Raw genomic sequence first — 23,995 nt, 5'->3', positions numbered from 1 at the left:
GGACAACTAAGGTGGTATCAGGGATAGAGCTGGTCTGGAGTTGGGGTGTCTGAGTTTAAATCTGACCTCAGACATGTACTAGCCGGGTGACGCCTCATCAACAGAAAAGAGAAGAATGGAAAGACCTCCAGAGTCTGACCCCTGACTTTGGGGTGTGACCGTTCTCTTGAGGTCTCAGTTTCCATAACAGGGAAACACTGAGGCCTATTGTGGTCCCGCCTTCAGCCCATTCTGGGGTCCCTGAGCTGCTCCCAGCTCCAAAGCTTTGTGTCTGTGGCCTCTTAGCCCACCATTCTGGGGCCTTAAGACCCTCCCGGCATGGACAGTCCGTGACCTGGACCCCCTCCCAGCCGGACACTCCAGGCTGTGCCCGGCTCTGCACATTCTGGCTGTTCACAGTTGGGTTCCAAGGTCTTCTCACTAGATGGTCTCTGATATTATTAACTGGGCCAAAGGTGGAAACAAAGTTGTGTCTTCTTAAAAACAGAACCCCCAATGGATGGGGTCCACATGGGGACCCCCCCCTTCAAAGTGCAAAGGGCCCCCAGAAGGAGGAGAGAGAGGGAGGAGGAGCAAGGGGAGGGAGGGGGCAGAGTACAGTCTGGGCTCCTTGGGGAATCGTGGGATCCGCTCTTGGGTTCCCTCTGTTTTCCTCTGGTTGGTCGAGACCCCCAGGAGTGGATCTGAGCTGCTGTGTCCTCGGGCCAACTCTCAGGGGCTGAGCCTGGTCTGTTGAGCTGGGGCTATGACCAATGGACTCGGTCACATTTGGTCTAACCATCGGGCATCGGGCTCCCAGACTCTGAGCTTAGCTCATTGTCCCCCCCGGCAGCCAGCTGGGTGTGGCTTAGATCCTTGAGTAGGTCCTGACGGAGCTCCCTGGTCTTTGTCTTTGAGACCCAAAGGAAGCAGGGAGATGGGCCTGGGCCCCATAGGATAGTGCGACTTGAGGCTTCTGCGGGAGACGCCCCCCCCCCCCAGTCCTGGGAGGGACCATCCCCTATTTACTAGATAAGGAGGCCAAGGTCCAGGTGCAAGGTATCAGGGAGGAGCTGGCAGGGGGAGCGAGTGGCCAAGTTCTCCCCTCTTACCTGCACCATCAGTAGGAGGAGTCTGGGTTTGGCCAGAGGATTCCCAATGACCTTGGGCTCGGGGGGGGGGGGTCCTATCAGAGGCTCATGAATGGGGTGCAGTTGGTGGGGATCTTCTTGTGGTCACTACATCCTAGGCTGGAGGATTGGGGTATGGCCCTGGAGGAGACCCGGAGGCCCTGAGGATTCTGGAGCCAGGTGTGACCCACTTGGCAGGACAGAGCACAATTGAACCTTTCTTTTCTTTCTTTTTCTTTTTCTTTTTTTTTTTTGCAAGGCAATGGGGTTAACTGACTTATCCAAGGTCACACAGCTAAGCAAGTGTCAGGAGTCTGAGCCTGGATGTGAACTCAGGTCCTTCTGACTCCAGGGCCAGGGCTCTGTCTACCTGGCTGCCCCTTGAATCCCTCTTAAAACAGGGAAACTCAACTTTCTACTTTTTCTTTCAAACTGAATCCAAGGAGGTGAATTGGGAGGCCATTAGGATGAGAAGGCCGGTGGCATCGTTGTGTGACGTGACCAACCCAGGCCTCTCAGCCTCTCTGGAGGGCAGCGGCGGGAGGACATGTCGAGCTCATTGAATCTTTGGGATGAGTGGCTAGAGAAGGGCGGAGGGTCCTGGGCAGTCTTAGGGGCAAGGGGCAGGATGGGAAGCTGCAAGGGTGATGGGCAAGGTGCGAAGGAGGCCAGAAAGGGGAGGGAGAGAGGCCAGAGAGGCCTTGTTGGGCCTGGGCCACTGTGAGACCATGGATAGCTTGGGAGAGGACAGGCTCCAGCCATGCTGCAGAGAGGTCAGCCCAGGCTGGCCAGTCTGTGGGGAAGGGGGTGGAAGGGAGGCTCCCTGGGGTCCTGGGAAGGGGAGGCCCAGCTTCCTTTCTCCACCTGGTCTGCTTAGGACAGGAGCCAGCATGGGGAGGGGGCTGCCCCTTGGGGGTGCTCAGTGGGCTTCCCCCCCAGCCCCCTCCTCCCACTTTCCCTCCTCTCATTATCTTTCCCTGTCCTTCTCCCCTCTCCTCCTCCTCCTCCTCTTCCCCCTCCTCTTCCCCCTCCTCTTCCCATCTCACTCTCAGGCACAGCGTTATCATTAGTTGTTGAGATGAAAAGCAGCTTGGAGCTGTGTGTGTGTCTGTGTGTGTGTGGCATGTGAGTGTGTATCTGTGTGTTGTGTGTGTGAATGTGTGGTGTGTGTCTGTGTGTCCCCGCTCCTGCATGCCTGGAGCCCCAGGGAGGGGGCACAGTGAGTGACAAGAGCTGAAGGCCCCCGGCCGCGCCGCCGTCTTTCCTCTCTGCTCAGCCCCCCCACTCCTCCCCCACAGATCGGTTTCTTGAAGATCATGCACAAGTATGAGATCACGTTCACGCTTCCTCCGGAGCCCAGACTGGGCCGCACCGTGTGTGCCCTCCCGAGCCCCAGCCTCTACCTGAAGGTCCTGGGTGTGACCCCTGTGTCTGAAGGTGAGTTCCCCCGGGGTCTGGGGTGGGGCAGAGGTAGGCCCGGGTGTTTGGGTGGCTCTGATCAGTTCTGAGGTGCGGGGAGCCTTGGTTTGATCTCAGGAAACATTCCAGGTGCGCTTCTCATCAGGCTCCCCCAGGCTCCCCACCACATCTCCTTCACCTGCTCTATTTCAGATCCAAGAGGTCCCCTGCCCTCCCCAAGATGTCTCAGTGGGAAGCCTCTCTATAGTCCTTCCCTCCAAAGGGGTCCCCACCTCAGGTTGGGGTCTTCACAGCGACACAATCAGGAAGACTTGAGGCTTCTCCTGCCTCTTCCACTGGGTCACTTCCCACCTGATTGTCACAGAGGAAACGAGGGGACTGGGCTCAGGACCCTGAGGTCTCCCCGGCCAGCTCTGAAACTTATGTTTTGGAATGACTTGTCCTCGGTCCCAGTCCTCTGGATTCAAACTCAGTGCTCTCTGCCCCGGATGGAGGAGATCTACCCCCATTTCTAGCCCCTCAGAATCTCACAGACAGACAGTACAGGAGAAGGAGTCTGTCCCAAGGTGCCCGTGGTTGGTGGGGCTGGGGACTGGTGAGGCTCTCCACCCCGGCCCCTCTGCTTTCCCTCAGCTCGGGGGTCCTTGCCTCCGAACAAGGGAGGTTGGACTCACTGTACCAGTCGGCCATAGGGCCGCCTTTGGACCTGGGCCTTGTAAACGATCTACAGCTACCCCTGAGGGCCCCTTGGCCCCTTGGCAATGCCAGCAGGCTCTCCTGAATGCCCACCCCCCTGCCTGGTCTGCTGGGGGAGCATTGCCATGGAGATCAGCCAGCCTGGCCTCCTCTTACCTGAAATTCCCCCCTCCCTCTCCCATCCTTTCCTCCAGCTCACCAGGCTCAGTTTTTGCCATTCTTTCCAGCTCCCTCGGCTTCTGGCCATCTCCCCTGGGCTGAGTGCTCCCAGCTCCCACCTTCCTCCTGGGACACTCCCCAGCATCCCCTGTGCAGCAGTGAGTACAGTGGATAAACACCAGAGCCGAGTGCGAATCCTGAAGCTGGTGACCAGCTAGCTGAGGGTCCTATTGGTAACTGGTTAGCTGGGAGACGGCCATAGGAGCTACTGCTTCCCTTCCAGGATCTCCGGCATCGTCCACCCCAGTGTAGAACCAATAGTCTCATTTTTGGTTGGTTCTAACTGTTTTTTCTTTGATTTTTATTATCTTACAAATAGCGTTTTCATTTCTAACTGTATTTCTCCCGTCTTCTCCAAAGACCCAGCCCTCCTAACACAAAAAAAGAGAAGGGAACACAAAACGGAACCAGACCCTGTGCTAGGCCCATGTATCCCCTACTTTCTGCCCAGGGCCCCCCACTTTGCTCTCTCTCTTAGACGGACCACAGTTGCTGCACGCTCCACACCGTTCTTTTGTGGCCAATCCACTCTGGTTGGCTCCCTTGGCCAGCCGCATGCCAGGTTCTGCCGACTCCCCACCACCTCCTTTTTTTTCTTTTTTCTTTGAGGCAGTGGGGTTAAGAGTGACTTGTCCAGGGGGTGGCTAGGTGGCGCAGTGGATAGAGCACCAGCCCTGGAGTCAGGAGCACCTGGGTTCAAATCCAACCTCAGATACTTAATGATTACCTAGCTGTGTGGCCTTGGGCAAGTCACTTAACCCCACTGCCTTGCCAAAAAAAATTTTTTTTTAAAAAGTGGCTTGCCTAAGGCCACACAGCTAGGTAATCATTAAATGTCCAAGGAACCCAGGTGTTCCTGACTCCAGAGCCGGTGCTCTATCCACTACGCCACCTAGCTGCCCACATCTTCCTCCTTTCTTACTGTGCATTGATGGATGTTTCAGGAGAAGCATGTGGTTCTGATCCGCCTCCCATTCCATTGACTGAGCTCTGGCTGTGTCGAGGATGCAGGTCTGTCCAGTCCTCAGTGGCTTCCTTGAGCCCCAGATGGGCTGGAGACCCAGGTTCAGATCTCACCCCTGCCCTGTGGCCCTTGGTAGAGTCATCAGAGATCACTGGGTTCCAATCGGCTCTTTGTAAAATGGGGATGCTCACGTCACCTCCAACACGGCCTGGTCAGGAGATGGTTGTGAAGTCATTCACATTACATGATGGCAAGCCGGCTTAGTTTTATTTCGGTCCAGGCCCTAAATCTTCATTCTACCACTTTACAGTCTTCAGGTTGCTAGAACTGGGTGAAACCCAGAGTGGGCTCCCTGCCAGCCCACGCTGGCCCAGAAAACCACCCACAAACATTTTCTGTGCCGTATTGTGCTTTTTGATTTTGTTAAGACATTTCTCAATTATCTGTCACACTTGTGGCCTAGATTACACATTTAGAAAGTGTCAGAGGTGAGTCTCCAGCCTGGGTCGGCACTCTGTTTGCTCTGCAGCTCAGTAGTGGGTGGCGGGGGAGGATCTTCTCGTCCTCTCTGCAGCTCTTGTCTGTCTTCTCTGAGTCCTCCATGGGGTACCTTGCCAACATTTCCTGGCCACCGGTCATTCCTCCACAGCTGCCCCTTGCACCACACTGGCTGTGGGAAGGACGACCCACACTCCCCATCTCCTCTGCCCTTCAGGGAACCGATTGTTCCAGAGACTAGGGCAGGGATGCTCCCATAATTTGCAATGATGCCCCCTTTCTAGGTCATTGCTTTTGGTCCAGACTGGGTTAGAGAAGAATCACTGCCCCAGTGGGAGGCATGGCCCCTTGGCATATTAGGGATGGGAAAGGGGTGAGGGGCTTTACTCAATGTCCCCCAGCCAGGATTTGTCAGAGATGAACCGGAATCTGGGCCTTTCTGAGGCCTGATGGTCCTCTACTATGTCAGTGATTCTTAAACTTTTGGTCTTGGGACCCCCTGCACTCTTTAAAGTTACTGAGGACCCCAAAGAGCTTTTATTTATATGGCTCTCCCTGTCAAATTTTTGCTTCTTCAGTCATTTTTTAGTCATGTCTGACTCCCATCGGATACTTTCTTGGCAGAGATCCTGGAGGGGTTGACCATTTCCTTCTCCAGCTCATTTTACAGATAAGGAAACTGAGGCCGTCAGGGTGAAATGACTTGCCTAAGGTCACCCATCTAGACCATGTCTGAGGCTGGATTTGGAACTCAGATGCATCTTCCTGACTCCCAGGCCTGGTGCTCTCTCTACTGCACTACCCGACTGCTCCTCAGCATCTGCCGTGTTAGAAGTTAAAACTAATAACATGTTGACATTAATTCATTTAAAATAGCACCATCTTTTTATGAAAAACAACTCTTTTTTCCAAGACAGAAATTTAAGATTACACATTTTTGCAAATCTCGTTACTATGTGGCTTAATAGAAGAAGCTGGGGTCTCCTCTTTGCCTTCTGCATTATTCATTCTGGTGTCATTTGTTCTGGTTGATGTGTATCAAGAAAATCTGGCCTCATAGACTTGGGGTTGGAAAAGGGGGGAGTATTTGTATAGGGAGAGGCATTGCACCCACTAGGAGGCAGTTTTAAGAACCCCCCTGAGCCCCCCACTTTTTCCCTTTTGGAAACATGGCCAGAAGGAGTCTATGGGCTTATGGGGATATGTCTCCTCTTGGGAAGCCCCTTCTCTGATGGGGAGGTAGTCTGTGTTCTTGAGGAGCCTTTAGTCTGCTGGAGAGACTCCTTTACTGTTGGGAAACACCTAGCCTGATGGGGAGATCTCCTTTGTTCTTGGGAAGCCCTGGTCCATTGAGGGAGAAAGCTATTGGTTTGGAGAGGTCTCTGTGGTCCAAAGGAAAGACATCTCCTGCACCTTGAGGGGCCTTTGGTCTGGTGAGGGGACATCCGCTGTTCTTGGGGAGCCTCTGGTCTTAACAGGGAGACCCTCCCTAGTCTCCTGGACAGACAAGACCTCTGTGATGATTTTCCACAGCCCCTTTCCCTAGACTTCTAGATCAGATGGCAGAGATGGGTGAGCTCTGAAATACTCGTTGCTCATGGAGCCTATGGTTGGAGAGCCGCCTTCTCTCTAGTGCCTGCTTCGAACCCATGTTTACTAAGGGGTCTCCAGAGCCCTCCCTGCCCAAGGGAGATGGGGGCCCAAGGACCCCAGAGGTGGTCTTCTTGGCTATCTGACACACTTTGGGGAGGTGAGCATAACCCCCCTGCTCCAGACCTTAAGGGGATCCTAGGAATTTGAATTAGAGGGGTCTTATGGGTCTTAATAGAGGGTGACATGGTGCCCTCAGTGTGTGGGAGGGATTTTTCCCTCAAGGTCACACAGCTGGGATTTCATCCCAGTTCCTCAGGTTGCCAACTCAGGGCTGGGCCCTCCTCCACGGGATGACTCCCACCAAGCAGTCCCAAGTTGGGCCCTCCTTGTGCCTCCACAACTCCATCCGCCTTTGGTCACTTACTCTTGGTCCCAGGCCCCAGAGCATTGGTGCATTCTGAGAAAATGTTTATGATCTTCATCCTCACCAAGCAGACACACCAGGAGTACACTAGCCGCTCACGTAGGGAAGCAGCACTCTCTTATGTGCAACTTGCTTCGATAAAAGGCTTTTGAAAAGTTATCATTTTTTGCCGTCTTTCCGCTTCATTTTGTTTTCTTCTCTAAGTTATTTTGGTGTGATTTATGGTGATCTCTTACCACTCCCCCCTTTCTCGCCTCTCCTCTTCCTCTCCTCTCCCCTCTTTCCTTTCTTCTCTCCCTCCCTCCCTTTTCCCCCTCCCTCCTTCCTTCCTTGCTTCCTTTTCCAGGATTACTTACAAGGGAAAGCCAGACTAGATAGTTGGCGAGGTTTCTCCAAGAACAGCTGGTTCCTGTCCTGGACATTCTCACTTTCCTAATTTCTCCCAGCCTCTCCTCCAGCCTTTCTGGTCATCCTGTTCTTCCCATCATGACCTCAGGCCTGAGCTTGGCCCTCTCTCCCAGCACTCCCAGTTCCCAGTTGGGTTGTTCTCTCCCTCCATACTGTGTCTTTGGCTCCCGGTGGCGGCCACTGGCCCTGTTGGGGCAGCTTATCTGACACTACCTTAAGCACCTGGGCTGCTCTGGCTTCTGTGGGTCTCAGTTTCCTTATCTGTAAAATGAAGGGAGTTGGGTTTGATGTCCCAAGTCCCCTCCAGTTTTGAATCCGATTCTCCTATTTAATCTCCTTCCACTTTGGGACCAACTATAGAATATAAATGGACAGGATCCTGCAGTCCTAGAAACAGAACTGGAAAGGTCCTGAGGAGTCTGTGTGTCCCAACCCCCCATTTTTCAGATGAGCAAGCAGGGTCCTGCAGAATAAGGATTTGAACTTGAGTCCTCTGTTTCCCTTCAAAACTAGGTGGCATCTGGAGGCTCTGGATCTGAGGATTGTGAGCCCCTGACCCCCAGATCCAGGAGAACTTCCCTGAGCATTTGGCTTGCCCCCCCCAACTTGGAAACTTTCTCAAGATTCTCTACCCCTGGGGAGCCCCCCTGGGGCTTCCCTCTCTTTGCCACAGGCTTCTGCGTGAAGTGTGAATACCTGGCCCATAAGGAAGGCGTCCTCAAGGAAGAACTGATGCTAACTTCCGAGACCTGTGATAAAACCTTTATCCGGGTGGTGCTGCAGGCCCGAGTCATGGGTGAGGAAGAGGGGGTGTCCAGCACCATGGACAGAGCCCAGACTGGCAGGGGTGGGGGACTGAGGAAGGAGCATTGAGCAGCCTGGTCTGGAATAGAGTGACCCAAGGGCTGTCTTTGAAAGGACCCCTTCGTACCCTCAAGATGCTTCTGGTCCGATGGGGGGTGAGCGGTGGTCCACTGGGAAGCCACCTGGAGGTAACCTAAGAAGAGGGGGGGTTTTGGAGGATGGTGTTTGGAGGGCAGAAGTGAAAGAGCCTGTACCTTCTCAGAGGAGGGGGTGCAGTTTGAGGGACCATAACTGGAGTCAGTGGGGGTGGCAGAGAGGAAGGCGGTGCCATGCAGGATTCTGGGACCTGGTAGCCTGTGCCTCTCCAGGGAAGCACTTAAACTGGCACCATGGAAACACTAGATTTGGGTCAGAGGGCCTAGCTCATAGCCCAGTTTTTTAATTGTCTATGTGGGTGACCTTGGTAAGCGGCTCATCTGCCCTTCCCCCAGCCTCAGTTTCTCAGTCATAGTGAACCCTAGGATGAGTGGGAAAGGACCTTCATGCAGGACTGAGGGGCTCCATGGTGTAAGCTATGGGGTGCTTTTGTACCAACTCCCTTGAAGCCTCTGCCGGTTCCCCGGGGAAGTGACCACCAGTCTACTCTGCTCCTGGATTTGGGGGGGGGAGGAGGAGGAAGGAGGGGGTCTTTGCCCTGGTTCATCTTTTTCTCTATCCATCCTTCCCTTTCCCTTCATTCCTGTTGAGTTCTGGGGGTAGGAGTGACCTCTGGGATAGTGAAGAGAAGCTGGGTTGAAAACTGGCTCTGCCACTTGCTGCCCAGGCAGCAGAAGAGAGGTTTGGACTAGGTGACCCGAGGCTTGGCAGCATCCAGTCTGACCAGTACCTGACGGGGTTGGGGGGAGTTGGGGTGATTGCTGACAAATGATGGTGATTGGGGGAGAATCAACCAGGAGCAGCAATTCTAGGAGAGAGTGTCAAGGTTTGGAGAATATCCAGGGTAAACCCAAGTACTTTGGTATAAAGTGCTCCTGGAGGAAGCTTCAGAGGTCATCCAGCCCAGCCCTTTAATCTTACAGATGAAGAGACTGAGGCCCTTGGGAAGTGGTAGAGCTGGGATTCAAACCCAGGTCTTCAGGCCCCTAATCTAGCTTGTTTTCTTTTCTAGACTTTGGAAGGGGTGGAGGCAGAGTCTGGACAGTGTAGAGCAGGGTCTGGGGTCCTTTGGTTTGGTGTTGCTGAGGCAGCCACAGACAGGGACTTGAAATTTAATAAATCTCACAACTTTTTAGGTTAGGATTTTTAAGTTGGTGGGTTTTTTTAACATAAATTTTATTTATTTATGGCAATGGGGTTAAGTGGCTTGCCCAAGGTCACACAACTAGGTCATTATTAAGTGAGGATGAATTTGAACTCGGGTCCTCCTGACTTTAGGGCCAGTGCTCTATCCACTGCGCCACCTAGCCGCCTCAGTTGATAGTTTTGAATGTCTTGAGTGATGTGGTAAATATCCAAATGGTTTTGGCAGAAGCAAGGTTCCCCACCTCGTGCAGAGGCTTGAGCTCTGGACTTGAGTCTCTGTTTCTGGGGAAGCCGCTCCATCTCTAAGCCCCTCAGTGTGTTCTTCTGTAGAATGGGAGACAGTGACCTGACCCTCTAGCCCTGCTGAGGAGAGACTGGAGCTGACCCCTCTTCTCTTGTTTTAAGACCGACACCACGGCACCCCCATGCTCTTGGACGGGGTTCGCTGCGTGGGTGCAGAGCCGGAGTACGACTCGGAGCAAAGCGACTGGCGCGGCTTCGACTAAGGCCCTCCATCCTGCCTGCCTCCCTCTACTCTGCTCCTCCCTCATCCCCACCCTCCCCATGGAGCAGCTGCCGAGGGGTCTGCTTTCTGTCCCTGGTCTGGATGCTTTGCTACTTGGAAAGGGGAGAGAGGGCCAAGAAGGGCCTAGGGCCAGAGTTCAGAGGAACCTCTGGGGTCTCCCTTCCCTGAGCCAGGAGGGGCTGGGGGTAGCCCCCCCCCCCCATCCCTTCAGCCTTAAATTCCATCCAGATTTGTCTCAATCTGTTTGTTCCCTGCAGGACCCTGGGTCTGGGGTGGGGGAGTGGATGGATGGGTGGACAGTGGGCAGGACTGGAAGTATTCTTACCTGGGTAGATGGGGTCTCTTCTCTGGGCTGCCCCCTTCTGTCTTGTACCTGCAGCCCCTGCTTTCTCCCATCTCTTCTGATTCAGTGACCGGATGGGATTCTGCCTCCTGAAGGTGGGACTAGCTATTTTACATGGGGAGGGGAGTGGGGAGGATAAGGGAGGCTTCTTCTGTGTGCCTCAGTCTCCCTGGCCCAAAGGCAGCCTTTATGGTAGGGGGAAGGGAAGGGATTTGGGATAGGCCAGAGTTGTCAGGGAAGCCTCCTTACCTCGCCCTCTCCCCCACCTGGGTATCCCCCTCGCCTCTGCAGACTTTTCCCTGGCTGCCGTTCTTAAGCCATAGAGCAGGAGGAGATGCCCACTCTCCAGGCTTGTGCCCTTGTCTTGATCATTGCCGTTGCTGTAGTCTTTCCGCTTCTTTAGCCATTCACCTCAAACTGCCCTGGACAGGGGCAGGGGGCTGTGGAAGGAGACTGGGCAGCAGAGGGAGGGTCCTGCTCCAACCTCCGCCTGGTGTGCCCACGGTTGTGTGTGCCTGTCCTGTGTGTGTTGCTTTGTTTTTTTAAGTGATGTTGGTTGGGATAAAAACCCACAGAAATTAAAAGAGGAAAAAATAAGTTTCTGTGGAGACCGGTCTGAATTCCTGGCTTTTGTCCAAGGGGAAGAGTTGGGAAGGGGGGGCAGAGGTTACCCTTCCTGGATAGATAGCTGTGTCCTCCCTCCTGCTCCAAACCCCAGTGAGGGACCCTAGGAGCCATGTAACCTGGATGGGTCTGGCTAAGAATTTGGCTTTCACTTTTCGACAGAGAGGCAGCCCACCCTCACATACCACATTTTGATGCCATGAACCAAAAACATCCTCTTCTCTATAGTCTGAACAAGAATTGGGTTGTGGGGGAAAGAGCTGGAGTCGGTGGCCTCCAAGCCTCAGCCCCACTAAATTTGGGCAAATCCTTTGCACTCTTCGCTCATCTGAAAAACGAAGAGCTGTGGGATTCTGCCTCAGTTTGCTCATCTGTCAAAAGGTGGTGGGACTGATGTCTTCCACAGGTCCTTTCTGGCTAGAGGCCCATGATCTAAAGACTCCTGAGGGTCCAAGACAGCTGATTCTATGAATTTAGGAGCATTGAAGGGGAGGAGTTCATTTTTCTGCTCCCTTCCTGTGACTCTTCTCCGAGATCTTTGCTCCTTGAGATTGTCAGAAGGTTTGTCTATAACCTGTCTCTTGGCTGTGCTTCCTGGTCACCTCCCTTGTCCTCCTTACTTCATTCTCCACAAAAAAATTTAGAGTACCTGCATGAATAGGATTGGGGGAATTGTCCTTTTGGGTAGCTGGATGTAATGACTTCTGTGGGCACCAGGGTCATCCTCCCCCTCCCTACCCCCAATCCTGGGTCAGGGCTACAGCCTGTGGGGACAGTGGATAACAGATTGACTCCCCAATCCCAGGACTATCCCTCCCCCCAGTCTCTGCTAGGCCATGGACCTTAGTCATAAATGCTTTATTGAGAATTTGACTTTCTCTGACAGCAAACCCAGAGCCCCTCCCCAGTTAGAGAACCACCCAGTTCTGCCTGGTGGGGGGAGTGGGTCTTCATTCCTCTTGGGGTGAGGTGGCAGTGGAGACCCTAGAAGAGGTTCTTTGTGGACCTTTCACTTCAGAGAAAGGACCTTCCCCTGAGGTCTGAGTGAACTGAGCTAGGCAAGAAACGTTCCCCCTCCCAGGTCTATCACCCTGCTGACAATGATCCTAGTAATCCTACCCCAGACGGCAGCATCCTTGACTAGTGCCTGTGGTCCAGTGATGACCCTGTGGGTGACATTGCCATCCAATAACATGGCCCTAGGATGGCCTCCTCCTGCTGCTCGCATCTCCCAGCTGGTCACATTACCCCTGCTAATCACTTGACTCCGATAATTACTCTGGCTAGCACATCCGTTCCTGCTAGGTGAAGTGACTGTCGCCACTGTGGGTCTCCCTTGATCGTTGTGCTCGTTAGCCATCCATGGCTTAATCTGGGGGGATTGTCACCCAAGTCTGGCCGAAGGTCACCCAACTCGGAGGAGGATGAAGGACTTCTCTTCAAACACCCTTCCCGGAGGCTCCAATCATACACCCCCATCACAAACACCCCCCCCCCACTCAATTCCTTGCAGTAGGTCATCCTTGCAAACTTGGTGCAGCCTATTTGCACACCCCATTACTCTCTGAAGTCTTTGGGGGTCACATTACTGGGAGAATGCTCACATCAAAAACTTGGGTCTCGAGTCCTGGGCTTGTGGAAAGCAGTGACCAATTTTCAAAACAACACAACCTGTTTTTCTCCTCTTCCACCTTTTCCTCCATTCTCCATTTTCAATGATGTACTAAGGTCCTACTCAACAGACTGGCTATTCGCTAACATGTCACAGTTTTCATCCATTTGGTTTTTCCCAAATGGATTGTTAGGCTATCCTCTGGTTAAGGAATTGTCCCATTAGTCCCTGACCCTGTCAGTAACTTCTCACTAGTTCTGTTCATGCCCATAATTCGGTTACCCCAGTACTAAACCTCTGACCAGTCACATCACCCCATTAGTGAGGACTGAATGTAACACCCCCCTCCCCTACTTGTCAAGTACTGCCATTTTCTAACATTTCCAGACCCTACCCCACGAGAGTATATATGTGCTTCAGACCACCCAACAGGGACTTTAGCAATCTGTCAATTTTCTCAGCCCTTTTCTAAGTCATTGGCCAACGTCCATCAGCCCCTCACCTTCCTGGCTTCTGTTCCCCCGCTGCCTTGGGTTGGAGGACTCCTTGGGGGTCACCAGGGTCTACCTTCCAGCCTCAGCATGGACTGCTGCCTGGTAAGCCGAGTAAGTTAGTAAGGTAAGTGCTCTGCAGAATTTTGTTGTTTGTGGACTCGGGGCTAAGCCATCACCCCAAAGCTAGGTTCATTGGATCTCCCCATGCTTCATTTTCCACTCTCAGCTCTCATCTGTAGCAGGATGGAGTCTAGGCTGGCAGACTGGTTTAAGCTATAAAAATAGTAATTTACCTGCACCCCTTGACCCCAGGAAGATAAAGCAAAGAGCATACGTGGCTATATAGGAAGGAGTCCCCCCATAGGGGAAGGAGAGCTGGGCTTCAGTCTCCCCTCCCATTTCCCAAGGCCTTCCTAGCTTCAGCATTCTATGGTTCTGGACAGGGTCAGGGATTGGGATGCCCATGGGCAATAGGGGTGACTCCTGCCAGTTTGGTTCTGGGAGCACCCTCACCTACCTAACAAATCTTTGCTTCCTCCTCTCAGTGGAGCTGCCTGTGTAGACTTCCTGGGGTGGTGAGAGCAGCCTCAGCCCAGTGGGGTGAGCGAGGGCCCCAAGTTGGCCCAGTGGCTGTCCTCTATGATCTTGGATCCTTCAGGATGTCTTCCAAAGTCCCCCTCCCATCTCTAGCTCAGCCCAGTGCATGGAATAGTGGCAGAATTTAAGATGATGGGACTTCGGAAAGACATGGAGTTGAAGCCTGAAAAGGGGGAAGGGAATGGGCTGGATGGAGGAGAGTGAAGGAAGAGAGGAGTGGAAAGTTGGGGGGATGGCAGCAGGTCTGAGAGGTGTTGGGCATTGTTGGAGGGCACCAGGGGCTGAGGGCAGAGGTCTGGGGAGGAGGGGAAGCTGGAGTGGGCCAATGGGACTAAGGAAGGCCGGGGTCTCCAGGCTGGACCTCCTTTCCCCTCCCTGCCCTCAGTTGGAGAGGAAGTCGATGGTGGCTCGCACAGTCCGGGAGGTGCTGACGTCCACAGCGGTGACCTTGATCTCCGTGTCCCCAAACTGCATGGAAGCCCGAATCTCCCGGCGGGTGGGAGTCTCCCCTGGAGGGGCCGGGGCCAGCTCGAGGCTGATGGCCCCACACTTGCGCACCCCAGGGTCGGTGATATACTGGACATCCTCCGCAGCGCAACAGTAAATGTTGATGAGGATGCGGTGCTGGCCAGGCCTGGCGGGGCAGTAGCTACGCTGAACCACCTCTCCCAGGGCCACGGACTGGTCGGCTGCCACAAAACGCTCGAAGACATCGGTGCACCAGCTCTTGCCGTCCTTGACCAGCAGCTTCTCCGGGGGGTGGCGGCCCGCCACAAACTTGTTAAGGACCCCAACGCCATAGGTGAGCGGTGAACGACGCACCCGCACCACGCCAGGGTCCAGGCCGAAGAGGACGGCGCCCTTCAGGATGGTCAAGCCCACGTCCTGAGGGATGATGACTCGTAGGCCTCGGCTGCCGAAGGCCTCATGGACCGCGTGTTGGAGCACGGCAGATTCGGCAAAGCCCCCCACCAGGAACAAAAACTTCACACCCTGCACCTCTGGGCGGGCCAGCAGCTCATCTGGGGAAAGAGGGAGAGCCTAAGACTCCAGCTCCGGCCCTCCCCTCCTGGAGCCCCCCCGCCTTTCTTTCCTCTGGCTGATGGCCTTTCAGAACCTGGGCTTGGCTGCTCGGGCATCACCCTCTGCTTGGCACTGTTGGACAATGTGGGAAAAGTTAGCCCTTGGCTCTGGGTTCTCCTGGCCAAGGCAAAGACACTGAGGATGCTGGGGAAGAGGGTGGAGTGGTAGAAGAGGAGGAAGGGAGAGGGCCTTAGGAAAGAGTCAGAGCCAGGTGGGAAGACCTTGGAACAGGGAGTATCAGAGCTGGGTGAGAGGGCCTTGGGAGAGGGGATGTCAGAGCTGGGTGGGAGGGCCTTAGGACAAAGAATGTCAGGCTTTAGAATGTGATATCAGCAAGGTCCTCTAAGCTAGAAGGAACATAAGAACATAAAATATGAAAACCGAAGGACCTTAGATCATGGAGTGTCCAAGCCAGCCGATCACTAGATTGTGAGCTCCTTGAGAGCAAGGATTATTTTTGCCTTCCTTTGTAGCCAGGACTTGGCCTCAAATGCTGAGATCTGACTTAGTCATTGAATGTATGATCAGGAAAGAGCCCTAGAACATATAAGGGCAGATGTGGCAGGGACCCTAGAACACTGGCTGGTAAAGCTTAGCACAGATAATGTAGAAGGAACCTGAGAATATAAGGAAGGGGCTGTTGCCTTAGTTACACCTATCTAGACAAGCCTGGACCATTGTACTCATCTGAAAACTCCCAGAGAGTGGGGAAGTGACTTGCCCAAGGTCACAGCTGTGGGACCCAGGCTTCCTGCATAGTTCTACATCATCCCAGTTTCCTTTTGTTTGAAGCCGACAAAACAAACCCCAGTCCACCTTCTGGTTCAAGCCTTTGGGACCCCCCTCCTCACCAATGTGTTTGATGATCTGGCTGACGGTGGGCTGGAAGAGCTCATTCATAGCTTCACAGGACATCCTCAGCATCCCCTGGGAGGACCACTTCACAAAGTTTACGCTGCAGGGGAAGGAGGGTGACAGAGTGAGCCCCGGCTTCTCCCCTTTGTGCTGAGAGCGGGGTGGGTGGGGGAACGGGTGGGAGGCTATTCCCAGTCTGAGACAAGTGGGGACTTACATGTGCCCAGCCCTCCTGTAGGAACCCAACCAGACTGATCTTGGGACACCCAAGATAGTGTCACTTCCCTACCTCTGAAGCAGGAGAGTGTGAGAGGGGATGTGTACCCCCAAAACCCCAAATCCTCCTTAGTCCCTTCCTACCCCCCTCCTGCTTGCTCTCATTTAGAACCACAGAAATGTAGGCCTAGAGCTGATTGGGATCTTAGAGGCCATATAGCCCAGCTTCATTTTACAGAATGATAAACCGAGGCCCTCAGAGGTCATGCAAGTGGCAGAGATGGGATTTGGACCCAGTTCCTGCTTAAATCTAGTGTCCAACCCATTACCACTTCCTCTCCTTTCCTTTTCTTCCCCAAGATTCCTGAGCACATCTCCAGCTCTAGCCAGACCATCCCCCCTCCTCCTCCCCTGACTTCCTCTGTGTCCAGGGCAAGGAGGGAATTGCCTCCAGGCCCCAGGGCCCCAGGGCCCCACCTGCTCTTGCGCACGGCCGTCTCCACGTTGTGTCCCCGCTGTTTGCGATAGAAGTCGATGAAGGAGAAGGGCAGGGAGATGTTGAGGGGGCTGGCACGGTGGGGCCCGGCTGTCCTCTTGCGGGCCTCAAAGGCTATGGTCAGGTCCACCCATGCTGCTGGACGCTTGGTTTTGAAGGTGGCGATGAACTCGTTACTGAAGATCCTGCCCAGAAGCTGCTCAAAAGCCAGGTCCACCCCAACTGCCCCATAGGGGCCCCCTGAGGATGGGAGAAGGGAGGGGGGCTGTTCTCACCTGTGGTCTCCGGTCAGGGGAGGAGGCCCGGCCCAGCCTCCAGGTCTGACCACACCACAGCTGCTTAGTAACCCCCCCCCCCGGGCTCCCTACTGCCTCCTTGCTTGGGATGGACACCCTGTGGCTGGCCAGGGCATGCACACATGTGTGTACTGTATATGCACACACTGTGATGCAGCCACATGCATGTATGTGCTGCAAGCACACACACACCTAGGCATATGGTGTGTATGCACAGCTGTCATTGCCACACACATGCAGGCACTCACTGCACACAGGACTGCTGCAGTGCATGTGCACACTGGGGTTCTACATTGCATGTATAAGTGCATGTACATGCATCCTTGAGACATACATATGTACTCATACATGTGCACACATCATCTACAACACACACATGTACAGTCTGAATACATTCTCCACAACACAATGCACATGTACACACATTTGCACAATCTACCACACATGCTCACACATTTGTACAATACCACATACACACATACACACATGTACACACGCCCTCTACACACATGTGCACACGTTTGCACACACCCCATATACACATACATATGCACACACATGCACACACCCATATACATATGTACAGACATTTGCCTAATCCTGTACAATACATACAAATGTGCACATGTGCATGCACCCTCTACACACATATGTATTCACACATGTACGCATACATTTGTACAATCATTTATACATACACACATGTGCACACCTCTACACACAGGTGTACACATATTTGCATACACCCCCACATACACATGTAGTCACAGTGCATAATCATCTACACATACATGAGTGCAGATGCATTTACACACATCCTCTATACATTCACACATATGCATGCACCCTCTATACATACATATACTCACACATGTGACTACATCCTCTACACACATATGCATGCGCACATGCATTCGCACAGCACTCTATACACATACACAAATGTGCACACATCCTCTACATATATTGCATACATCTTCCATACAACATACATATGCATACACATTTGCACACACCCCACATGCATACACATGTCACAAGTAAATAACCACACACATGCATAGTGCACATGCATTTACACACACCCTCTATACATGCATACACACATATGCCCACATCCTCTGCACATACATGTATTGCATGCATCCTCCATACACGCATTTGCACAGGGATTAGCGGAGGTCCAGGGCGGGCCTTTCCTCTGGGCCCCCCCTCCAGCCCAGCCCTCCCTCGCTGCTCTGGCGCCCCCTGGCGGCCGCGCCGCGCCCGGCTCCTCTTCTAGCTCCGCCTAGGGGCGGGCTCCGGGGCGGAGCCGCTGGGGGGATGGGCGGGGGGACATGCGCAGTCGGGCCGGAGGGGCGGGGCCCCGGGCGGGGCGGGTCGCTTACCCGAGGCTTTGTAGAGCTCCTTGAGGGTCCCCAGGGGCTGCTCGATCTGGTGCACGGTCAGGTCCACGGTGCCGCCCCCGCAGTCGGCCACGATGTAGCGGTCACCTGCGGGGGCGGGGCGTCAGGCGGGGGCGGCCCTCTGGCCCCGCCCCGCCCCGCCCCTCCTACCTGCCTGCATCTCGGCCCCATCTCCCCGCCCCTCCAGCGGCCCCGCCCCGCCCCCGCCCCGCCCTCCCCGCCCCTCCTACCTGCCTGCATCTCGGCCCCAGCTCCCCGCCCCTCCAGCGGCCCCGCCCCCGCTAGCCCCGCCCCTCCTACCTGCCTGCATCTCGGCCCCAGCTCCCCGCCCCTCCAGCGGCCCTCTGGCCCCGCCCCCGCTAGCCCCGCCCCTCCTACCTGCCTGCATCTCGGGCCCCAGCTCCCCGCCCCGCCCCGCCCCGCCCCGCCCCGCCCCTCCTACCTGCCTGCATCTCGGCCCCAGCTCCCCGCCCCTCCAGCGGCCCCGCCCCGCCCGCCCCGCCCCGCCCCTCCTACCTGCCTGCATCTCGGCCCCAGCTCCCCGCCCTCCCTTAGCCACGCCCCGCCCGCCCCGCCCAGCCACGCCCCTCCTACCTGCCTGCATCTCGGCCCACAGCTCCCCGACCCCCGCCTCCACCAGGAAGGTGCGGCTGTGACGCGATCTCCGCAGCTGTTCCCGAGCTGGGGGAGGAGCGCCGTCGTGAGGGAGGGTCGCCGGCCGGCTCCTCCCACTCCCCCCCACTCCCACGTCCCGTGTCCTAGTCCAGGGGACTCAGTTTGTTTTTTCTGCTCTTGTAGAATAAAGTGGGAGTTTTCCAAAGGCTTAAGCTTTGGCACGACAACGGGGTTAAGTGACTTCCCCAAGGTCTCGCAGCCAGGTAATTGTTAAGTGTCTGAGGTCGGATTTGAACTCAGGTCCTGCTGCCTCCAGGGCCGGGGCTCTGTGCACTGCGCCACCTGGCCGCCCCGGACATGGGGCTCCTCAACTCATTTAGTGCAAGCTCACTTCACAGAGGAGAAAGCTGAGGCCAGAGAGAGCCAGAGACGATCCCGAGCGAGCTCTCCCTGCCGCCCCCGGGCACGTTGCCCCCCCCTCACCCTGGTGAGAACCGGGCTGGGAAGGACTGGCAGCTGCTCTGGCTTCCCCAAACACCGCTGCCCATCCCCCAGCCCGCCCCTGCCGCCCCTGGGACCCAGTCACCCGTTGGATCGGTGGTCTCCATGTTTGCCGTCTTAGTGTCCCCGCCTTCCAGCCTGGCTTTCCTCCCAGACTCACTCCCCGCCCCCCAGTTGTACTCCTCAGTGGGGGCTGAGGAAGGCCGGGGGCCAGTGACCTCCAGCTCCGCCAAGGCTCCTGGCCTAGCGCCCACTAGGCAGCAAGGCTGCACTGACTCTTGCTCCATTCCTAAGCTGTTGCTCTGGCCAGGATGGGCCAGGACCAAGGCCCCGAAGTTGCCCCTTGCCCCAGGGGTCCACATCCTAGAGCCGTTGGAAGGGAAGGGCTCCATCAACCTGAGCTGGATAGGATGAGGTGCCTACATACAGCATACATGCATGTATGTGCGTGTGTATGTATGAAGAACAGCCGTATAGAGATCTAAACAGACAGACTGAAAGCTAGGGGATACAGTGCATGGAGTACCAGTCTAGAGTCTTTTTCTCAAGTTTAAATCTGGCCTCACGCACTTACTAGCTCTGTGGCTCTGAGCAAGTCACTTAAACCTTTTTTTACCTCAATGTCTTCAATGTAAAATGAGCTGGAAAAGGTAATGGAGAACCGCTTTAGTATCGTTGCCAAGAAAACCCCAGATGGGATCACAAAGAGTCAGTCACACCTGGAGAAGGCCGAACAAGCACAACAAAAGGGAACTAGACAGAGCGTCTGGACCCATGATTTCATGGGCCTAGGCGCCCCTGTTAAGGGCACATTGGACGCAGTCAACGGGAAAAGACTCCCACGGAGAGGGATCAGCAAAGACGTCTTGAAAGCATGTCTAGGCTGGAGATCTGAAGGAAGCCAAGGAAAGCAGGAGGCCGAGATGAGGAGAGGGAGCACTCCAGCCATGAAAGAGCAGCCCTTTGAATGGACCAGGTTGGGAAATGGGGTGTCTTGTTGGAGGAACAGCAAAGAGGCCAGTCTCACTGGCTTATTAGAGCACAAGGGAGGGTGTGAGAGACAAGAATGCAAAGGGTCAGATTAGGATAAGCAGAAAGTCACAGAAATTCACAGAAAACTAAAGGATAGTGAAAATAGTAACATAAATTTTTTTCCTACCCAAGTTCACAAGCTCCCTGAAATCTATCTATGGATTCCAATTAAGAGCTCTGGCTCTAGATTTTCCCAGGCCCTTGAAAGATTAAATAATTTACCCAAAGCCACATAGTCAGAATGGGTCAGAATTTGGATTCGAACTCAGGTCTTTTTGATCTGGAGGCTGGTTCTCTATTCTATAAGGCTTCTGAAGAATCATTGAATTTTTGTGAATACTTTATGAACTTCATGGGCAGCACCCATTCGGGTCGGCAGGTGGGGCAGGGGAGCTGAGCGTAATGGAGAAATGGCAGCATCCCAGGGCTTGGACCACAAAAACATAGGGTAAAGCTTTGGAGATTCTCTCCAGGCTTCTTGAATTTTTAGAAAGGGAGCTGAGGTCCCTGGAAGGTGAAGTAATTTGCCTGGAGTCCTACAGTTTGTTAGGGTTTGTTAGGGGGCAGAGGTGGGACCTGTAAGCACTTATCTAGACCCTGGCCCCCATCATGCCTCCCTCCCCTACCTAGGGCTAAAAAACAAATCAAAACATCCCTGGGTAGAGTCAATGGAAGTCTCTGTCACTGACTGGATCTCTGATGGGGAGGCTTTGCTCAGTCAGTTTTAGATACCTCAGGAAATGGTCCCTGCTCTCTCCTCCCCACACCCAGAATCCAAACAAATGGTCCTATTATAGGAGGAGTTGGGATGATTGATGACCCCCCCCCCCTCTCAGGTCATCCCCAGGAGGCCAGATCACGGGGCTGCTTTTCCTTCTGTCCAGGAAAGTGTTCAACAGGGTGAGATTCCTCTGTCCCCCTTCCCCACCTGGGTTCCCCAGGATAGAAACTCTATGGCTGTGGATCATCTCCTGGGGAAAGACAGCAACCTTGGCTTCCCAGCCCTGCCACTCACTGACCATAGGGCACCTGACTGCTCTAATAACAGTATTAATAAGGCCTCATATGGATATAACACTTTATCTCATTGCATCCTTGCCACAACCATCTGAGGTAGGTACTATAGATGATATCCCCATTTGACAGATGATGAACTGAGGCCCAGAGAGGCCATATGGTGTGCCCAATATCTCACTAAATCTCCATTTTTCCCCCCCTCTGTTAAATGGGGCTAATAAGAACCTTTTACCTACCTCACAGAATTGTTGTGAGGGGCAGAGAGGGTTTTCAAAGAATTATTGTGGTTAAGTTATTTCAGATTCTTCATGACCCCATTTGGGGTTTTCTTGACAAAGATACTAGAGTGGTTTGTCATTTCCTTCTCTGGCTCATTTTAAAGAGTAGGAAACTGAGGCTGACAGGGTGAAGTGACTTGTCCAGGGTCACACAGCTAGCAAGGGTCTGAGGCTGGATTTTAGCTTGGGAAGATGTGTTTGATTTCAGCCTCAGCATCCATTGCACTACCTAGCTGCCATGGGATTCCAAAGAATTCTGGATTTGGAGTCACAGAAGCAGGGTTGAAATTCTGAATGTCAAACTTTGCGACTCTGGGCGAACTCACTCTATTTCCCATTTTCTGCGAAAACAGGGATTTAGATTCTACCCAAAAGGGGTTAGCTTAGCTGAGCCGTAAGGCCCCCTTCTGCGGCTGACCTTGGGTTCTCTGAAGATGCCCTCAAAATGCCAAATCAAGTCTCTCTCCTTTTGGGGTGTCAGCCTTCCCTTGAATCTTTTCTTACCCTCAGCCGTCTTAGTCACCAAATTCTGTGTTTAGTCTTCTCCACATGCACTGCCCCTTTCCTCCTCTCCACTTGCACTGCCCCCCACCATCCCAGCCCCGGCCAGGGGATGAGGACTAAGCACTCATCCCTTCTCTCTAGAGGGCATGGCAGTGTGTGACTAATTCAAGAGGCTCCCTCTGCACCCCTTACCCCCGATCTAAAATCTGCAAAGGTTCTGGAGTCCTATCAGTGACACAGGATCTACTGTCTAGAGAACCAAGTGCAAAATTCCTGTTCCTGACATACTAGACTGAACAATTAGATCCCAAACCATCAAAAGCAGAAGGAGGGAAACTGAGTCTCATGATTACACGACTTGAAGTCAATTCCTCTTCTGCATGAGAACTCTTCAAATACTTCAAGATTGCAATTACAAGCTCCCCTTCCTTCCTTCTTCTCTTTTCTAGGCAAGTGTTCCTTTAATTGATGCAGGTGTGACTCTGTCCACTCCTCCACCAGAGTGGTTTCGTCCTCCCAAGGAAGAGATCCCAAACATTTAAGGAAATGCCTGGACCATTCATGCTTCTTTCAGGGTTTGCCCCATGACTTCAGACATTTCTTTGCTCCATACATTTAATTTTATCCTCCCTTTCCCAATTCCTTCTCTCTCTCTCTCTCTCTCTCTCTCTCTCTCTCTCTCTCTCTCTCTCTCTCTCTCCCACACACACACACCCCTGTCTATCTCTCTCTGTCTCTCTGTCTCTCTATCTCTGCCTCTGTCTATTTATCTGTCTACTTATCTATCTACCTGCCTACCTTTCTGGCTATCACTTCCTCTAACTATTCATCCATCCATCCATTCATCCATCCTATCTTTCTCTCTTTCTATGTCTGCCTATTTATTTATCTCTCTTTCTCAGATTTAGAACTTCGAGGACAATATAGATAAGAGATCTAAAGCATAGAAAGGGTAAAAGATGTCCAGCTCACCTAGGGAGTAAGCAGCAAAGTGATCCTTTAACCGTGTCTCCCCATTCTATACTTGTGCAATTGATTCTGGGAGACCTAGAGTTGGGCTTTATATTTATTTCTATTAAATTTCATCTTATTAGTTGATAGTGTTCTAGGCCAGTGTTCTGGCCTATCAAGGTCTTTTTGGATCCTTACTCTATCATATGTCATGTTAATTGGTCCTTCTTGCACCAGCAGACTCCACAAACTACATTATTTTTAGGTTTTTGCAAGGCAAATGGGGTTAAGTGGCTTGCCCAAGACCACACAACTAGGTAATTATTAAGTGCTTGAGACTGGATTTGAACCCAGGTACTCCTGACTCCAAGGCTGGTGCTTTATCCACTGTGCCACCTAGCTGCCCCCTAAACTATCATTTCTTTTATCCAAGTCATTGGTAAAATTGTGGACTGGTACAAGGCTGAGGATAGATCCCCAGAGTCAGAAACTGTAGTTTCTCCCTTGGTCACCCTTTGTTGGAACAAGTGATTGGGTCTGTCCCCTTCCTCACCCTGGCGGAAGCTGGAGTCAATAGAACGTCGCTCGCCCAGGAAACCATTGGACACTGGCCGGCAGCTCAGGTCAATGAGCTGGTGGAGACGGAGCTTCCGACAGTAGATGGAAGCGGCTTCAGGCTCTAGGGCTATGAGGAGCTGCTCAGGATCTTCTGGGGACACCAAGCCCGCCTGGAAGAAGATGGGAAGGGAAGGAAGCATTAAAATCTATTAGGCCCAAGGTGAACTCACCAACAATTAGGAGGAAATTAAGGTAATAATTCAGAATTATTTTGCCCAACTCTATGCCAATAAATTTGACAATTTAAGTGAAACGGATGAATATTTACAAATATATAAGTTGCCCAGGTTAAATGAAGAGGAAATTAAAAACCTAAAGAACCCTATCTCAGGAAAAAGAAATTCAACAAGCCATCATTGAACTCCCTAAGAAAAAATCTCCAGGGCCTGATGGATTCACAAGTGAATTCTATCAAACATTCAAGGAACAATTGATTCCAATTCTATATAAACTCTTTGGAAAAACAGGTGAAGAGGGAACTCTGTCTAACTCTTT

General features: G+C 53.2%; 2 protein-coding genes across 3 annotated transcripts in view; one reads left to right on the top strand and one right to left on the bottom strand.

Moving 5' to 3' along the window:
- ADISSP (adipose secreted signaling protein) overlaps positions 1-10,902 on the top strand; it is a 28,805-nt gene extending 17,903 nt beyond the window's left edge. For both annotated transcript variants that reach the window (XM_074196015.1, XM_074196011.1), the window contains exons 4-6: positions 2,408-2,546; positions 8,004-8,126; positions 9,842-10,902. In XM_074196015.1, coding sequence (XP_074052116.1) covers positions 2,408-2,546; positions 8,004-8,126; positions 9,842-9,942 — 363 coding nt within the window. In that variant the 3' untranslated portion in view covers positions 9,943-10,902. The remainder of the gene's footprint in view (positions 1-2,407; positions 2,547-8,003; positions 8,127-9,841) is intronic.
- HSPA12B (heat shock protein family A (Hsp70) member 12B) overlaps positions 10,118-23,995 on the bottom strand; it is a 42,942-nt gene continuing 29,064 nt past the window's right edge. The window contains exons 8-13 of the mRNA XM_074196010.1: positions 23,436-23,610; positions 18,579-18,665; positions 17,967-18,071; positions 16,264-16,522; positions 15,567-15,670; positions 10,118-14,654 (exon numbers count right to left, since the gene is read on the bottom strand). Coding sequence (XP_074052111.1) covers positions 14,014-14,654; positions 15,567-15,670; positions 16,264-16,522; positions 17,967-18,071; positions 18,579-18,665; positions 23,436-23,610 — 1,371 coding nt within the window. The 3' untranslated portion in view covers positions 10,118-14,013. The remainder of the gene's footprint in view (positions 14,655-15,566; positions 15,671-16,263; positions 16,523-17,966; positions 18,072-18,578; positions 18,666-23,435; positions 23,611-23,995) is intronic.

Source organism: Macrotis lagotis, chromosome 1 (genome assembly GCF_037893015.1).
Source record: "Macrotis lagotis isolate mMagLag1 chromosome 1, bilby.v1.9.chrom.fasta, whole genome shotgun sequence".
In the NCBI taxonomy this organism is placed as follows: Eukaryota; Metazoa; Chordata; class Mammalia; order Peramelemorphia; family Peramelidae; genus Macrotis; species Macrotis lagotis.
This window is presented reverse-complemented; position numbering and strand designations above follow the sequence as displayed.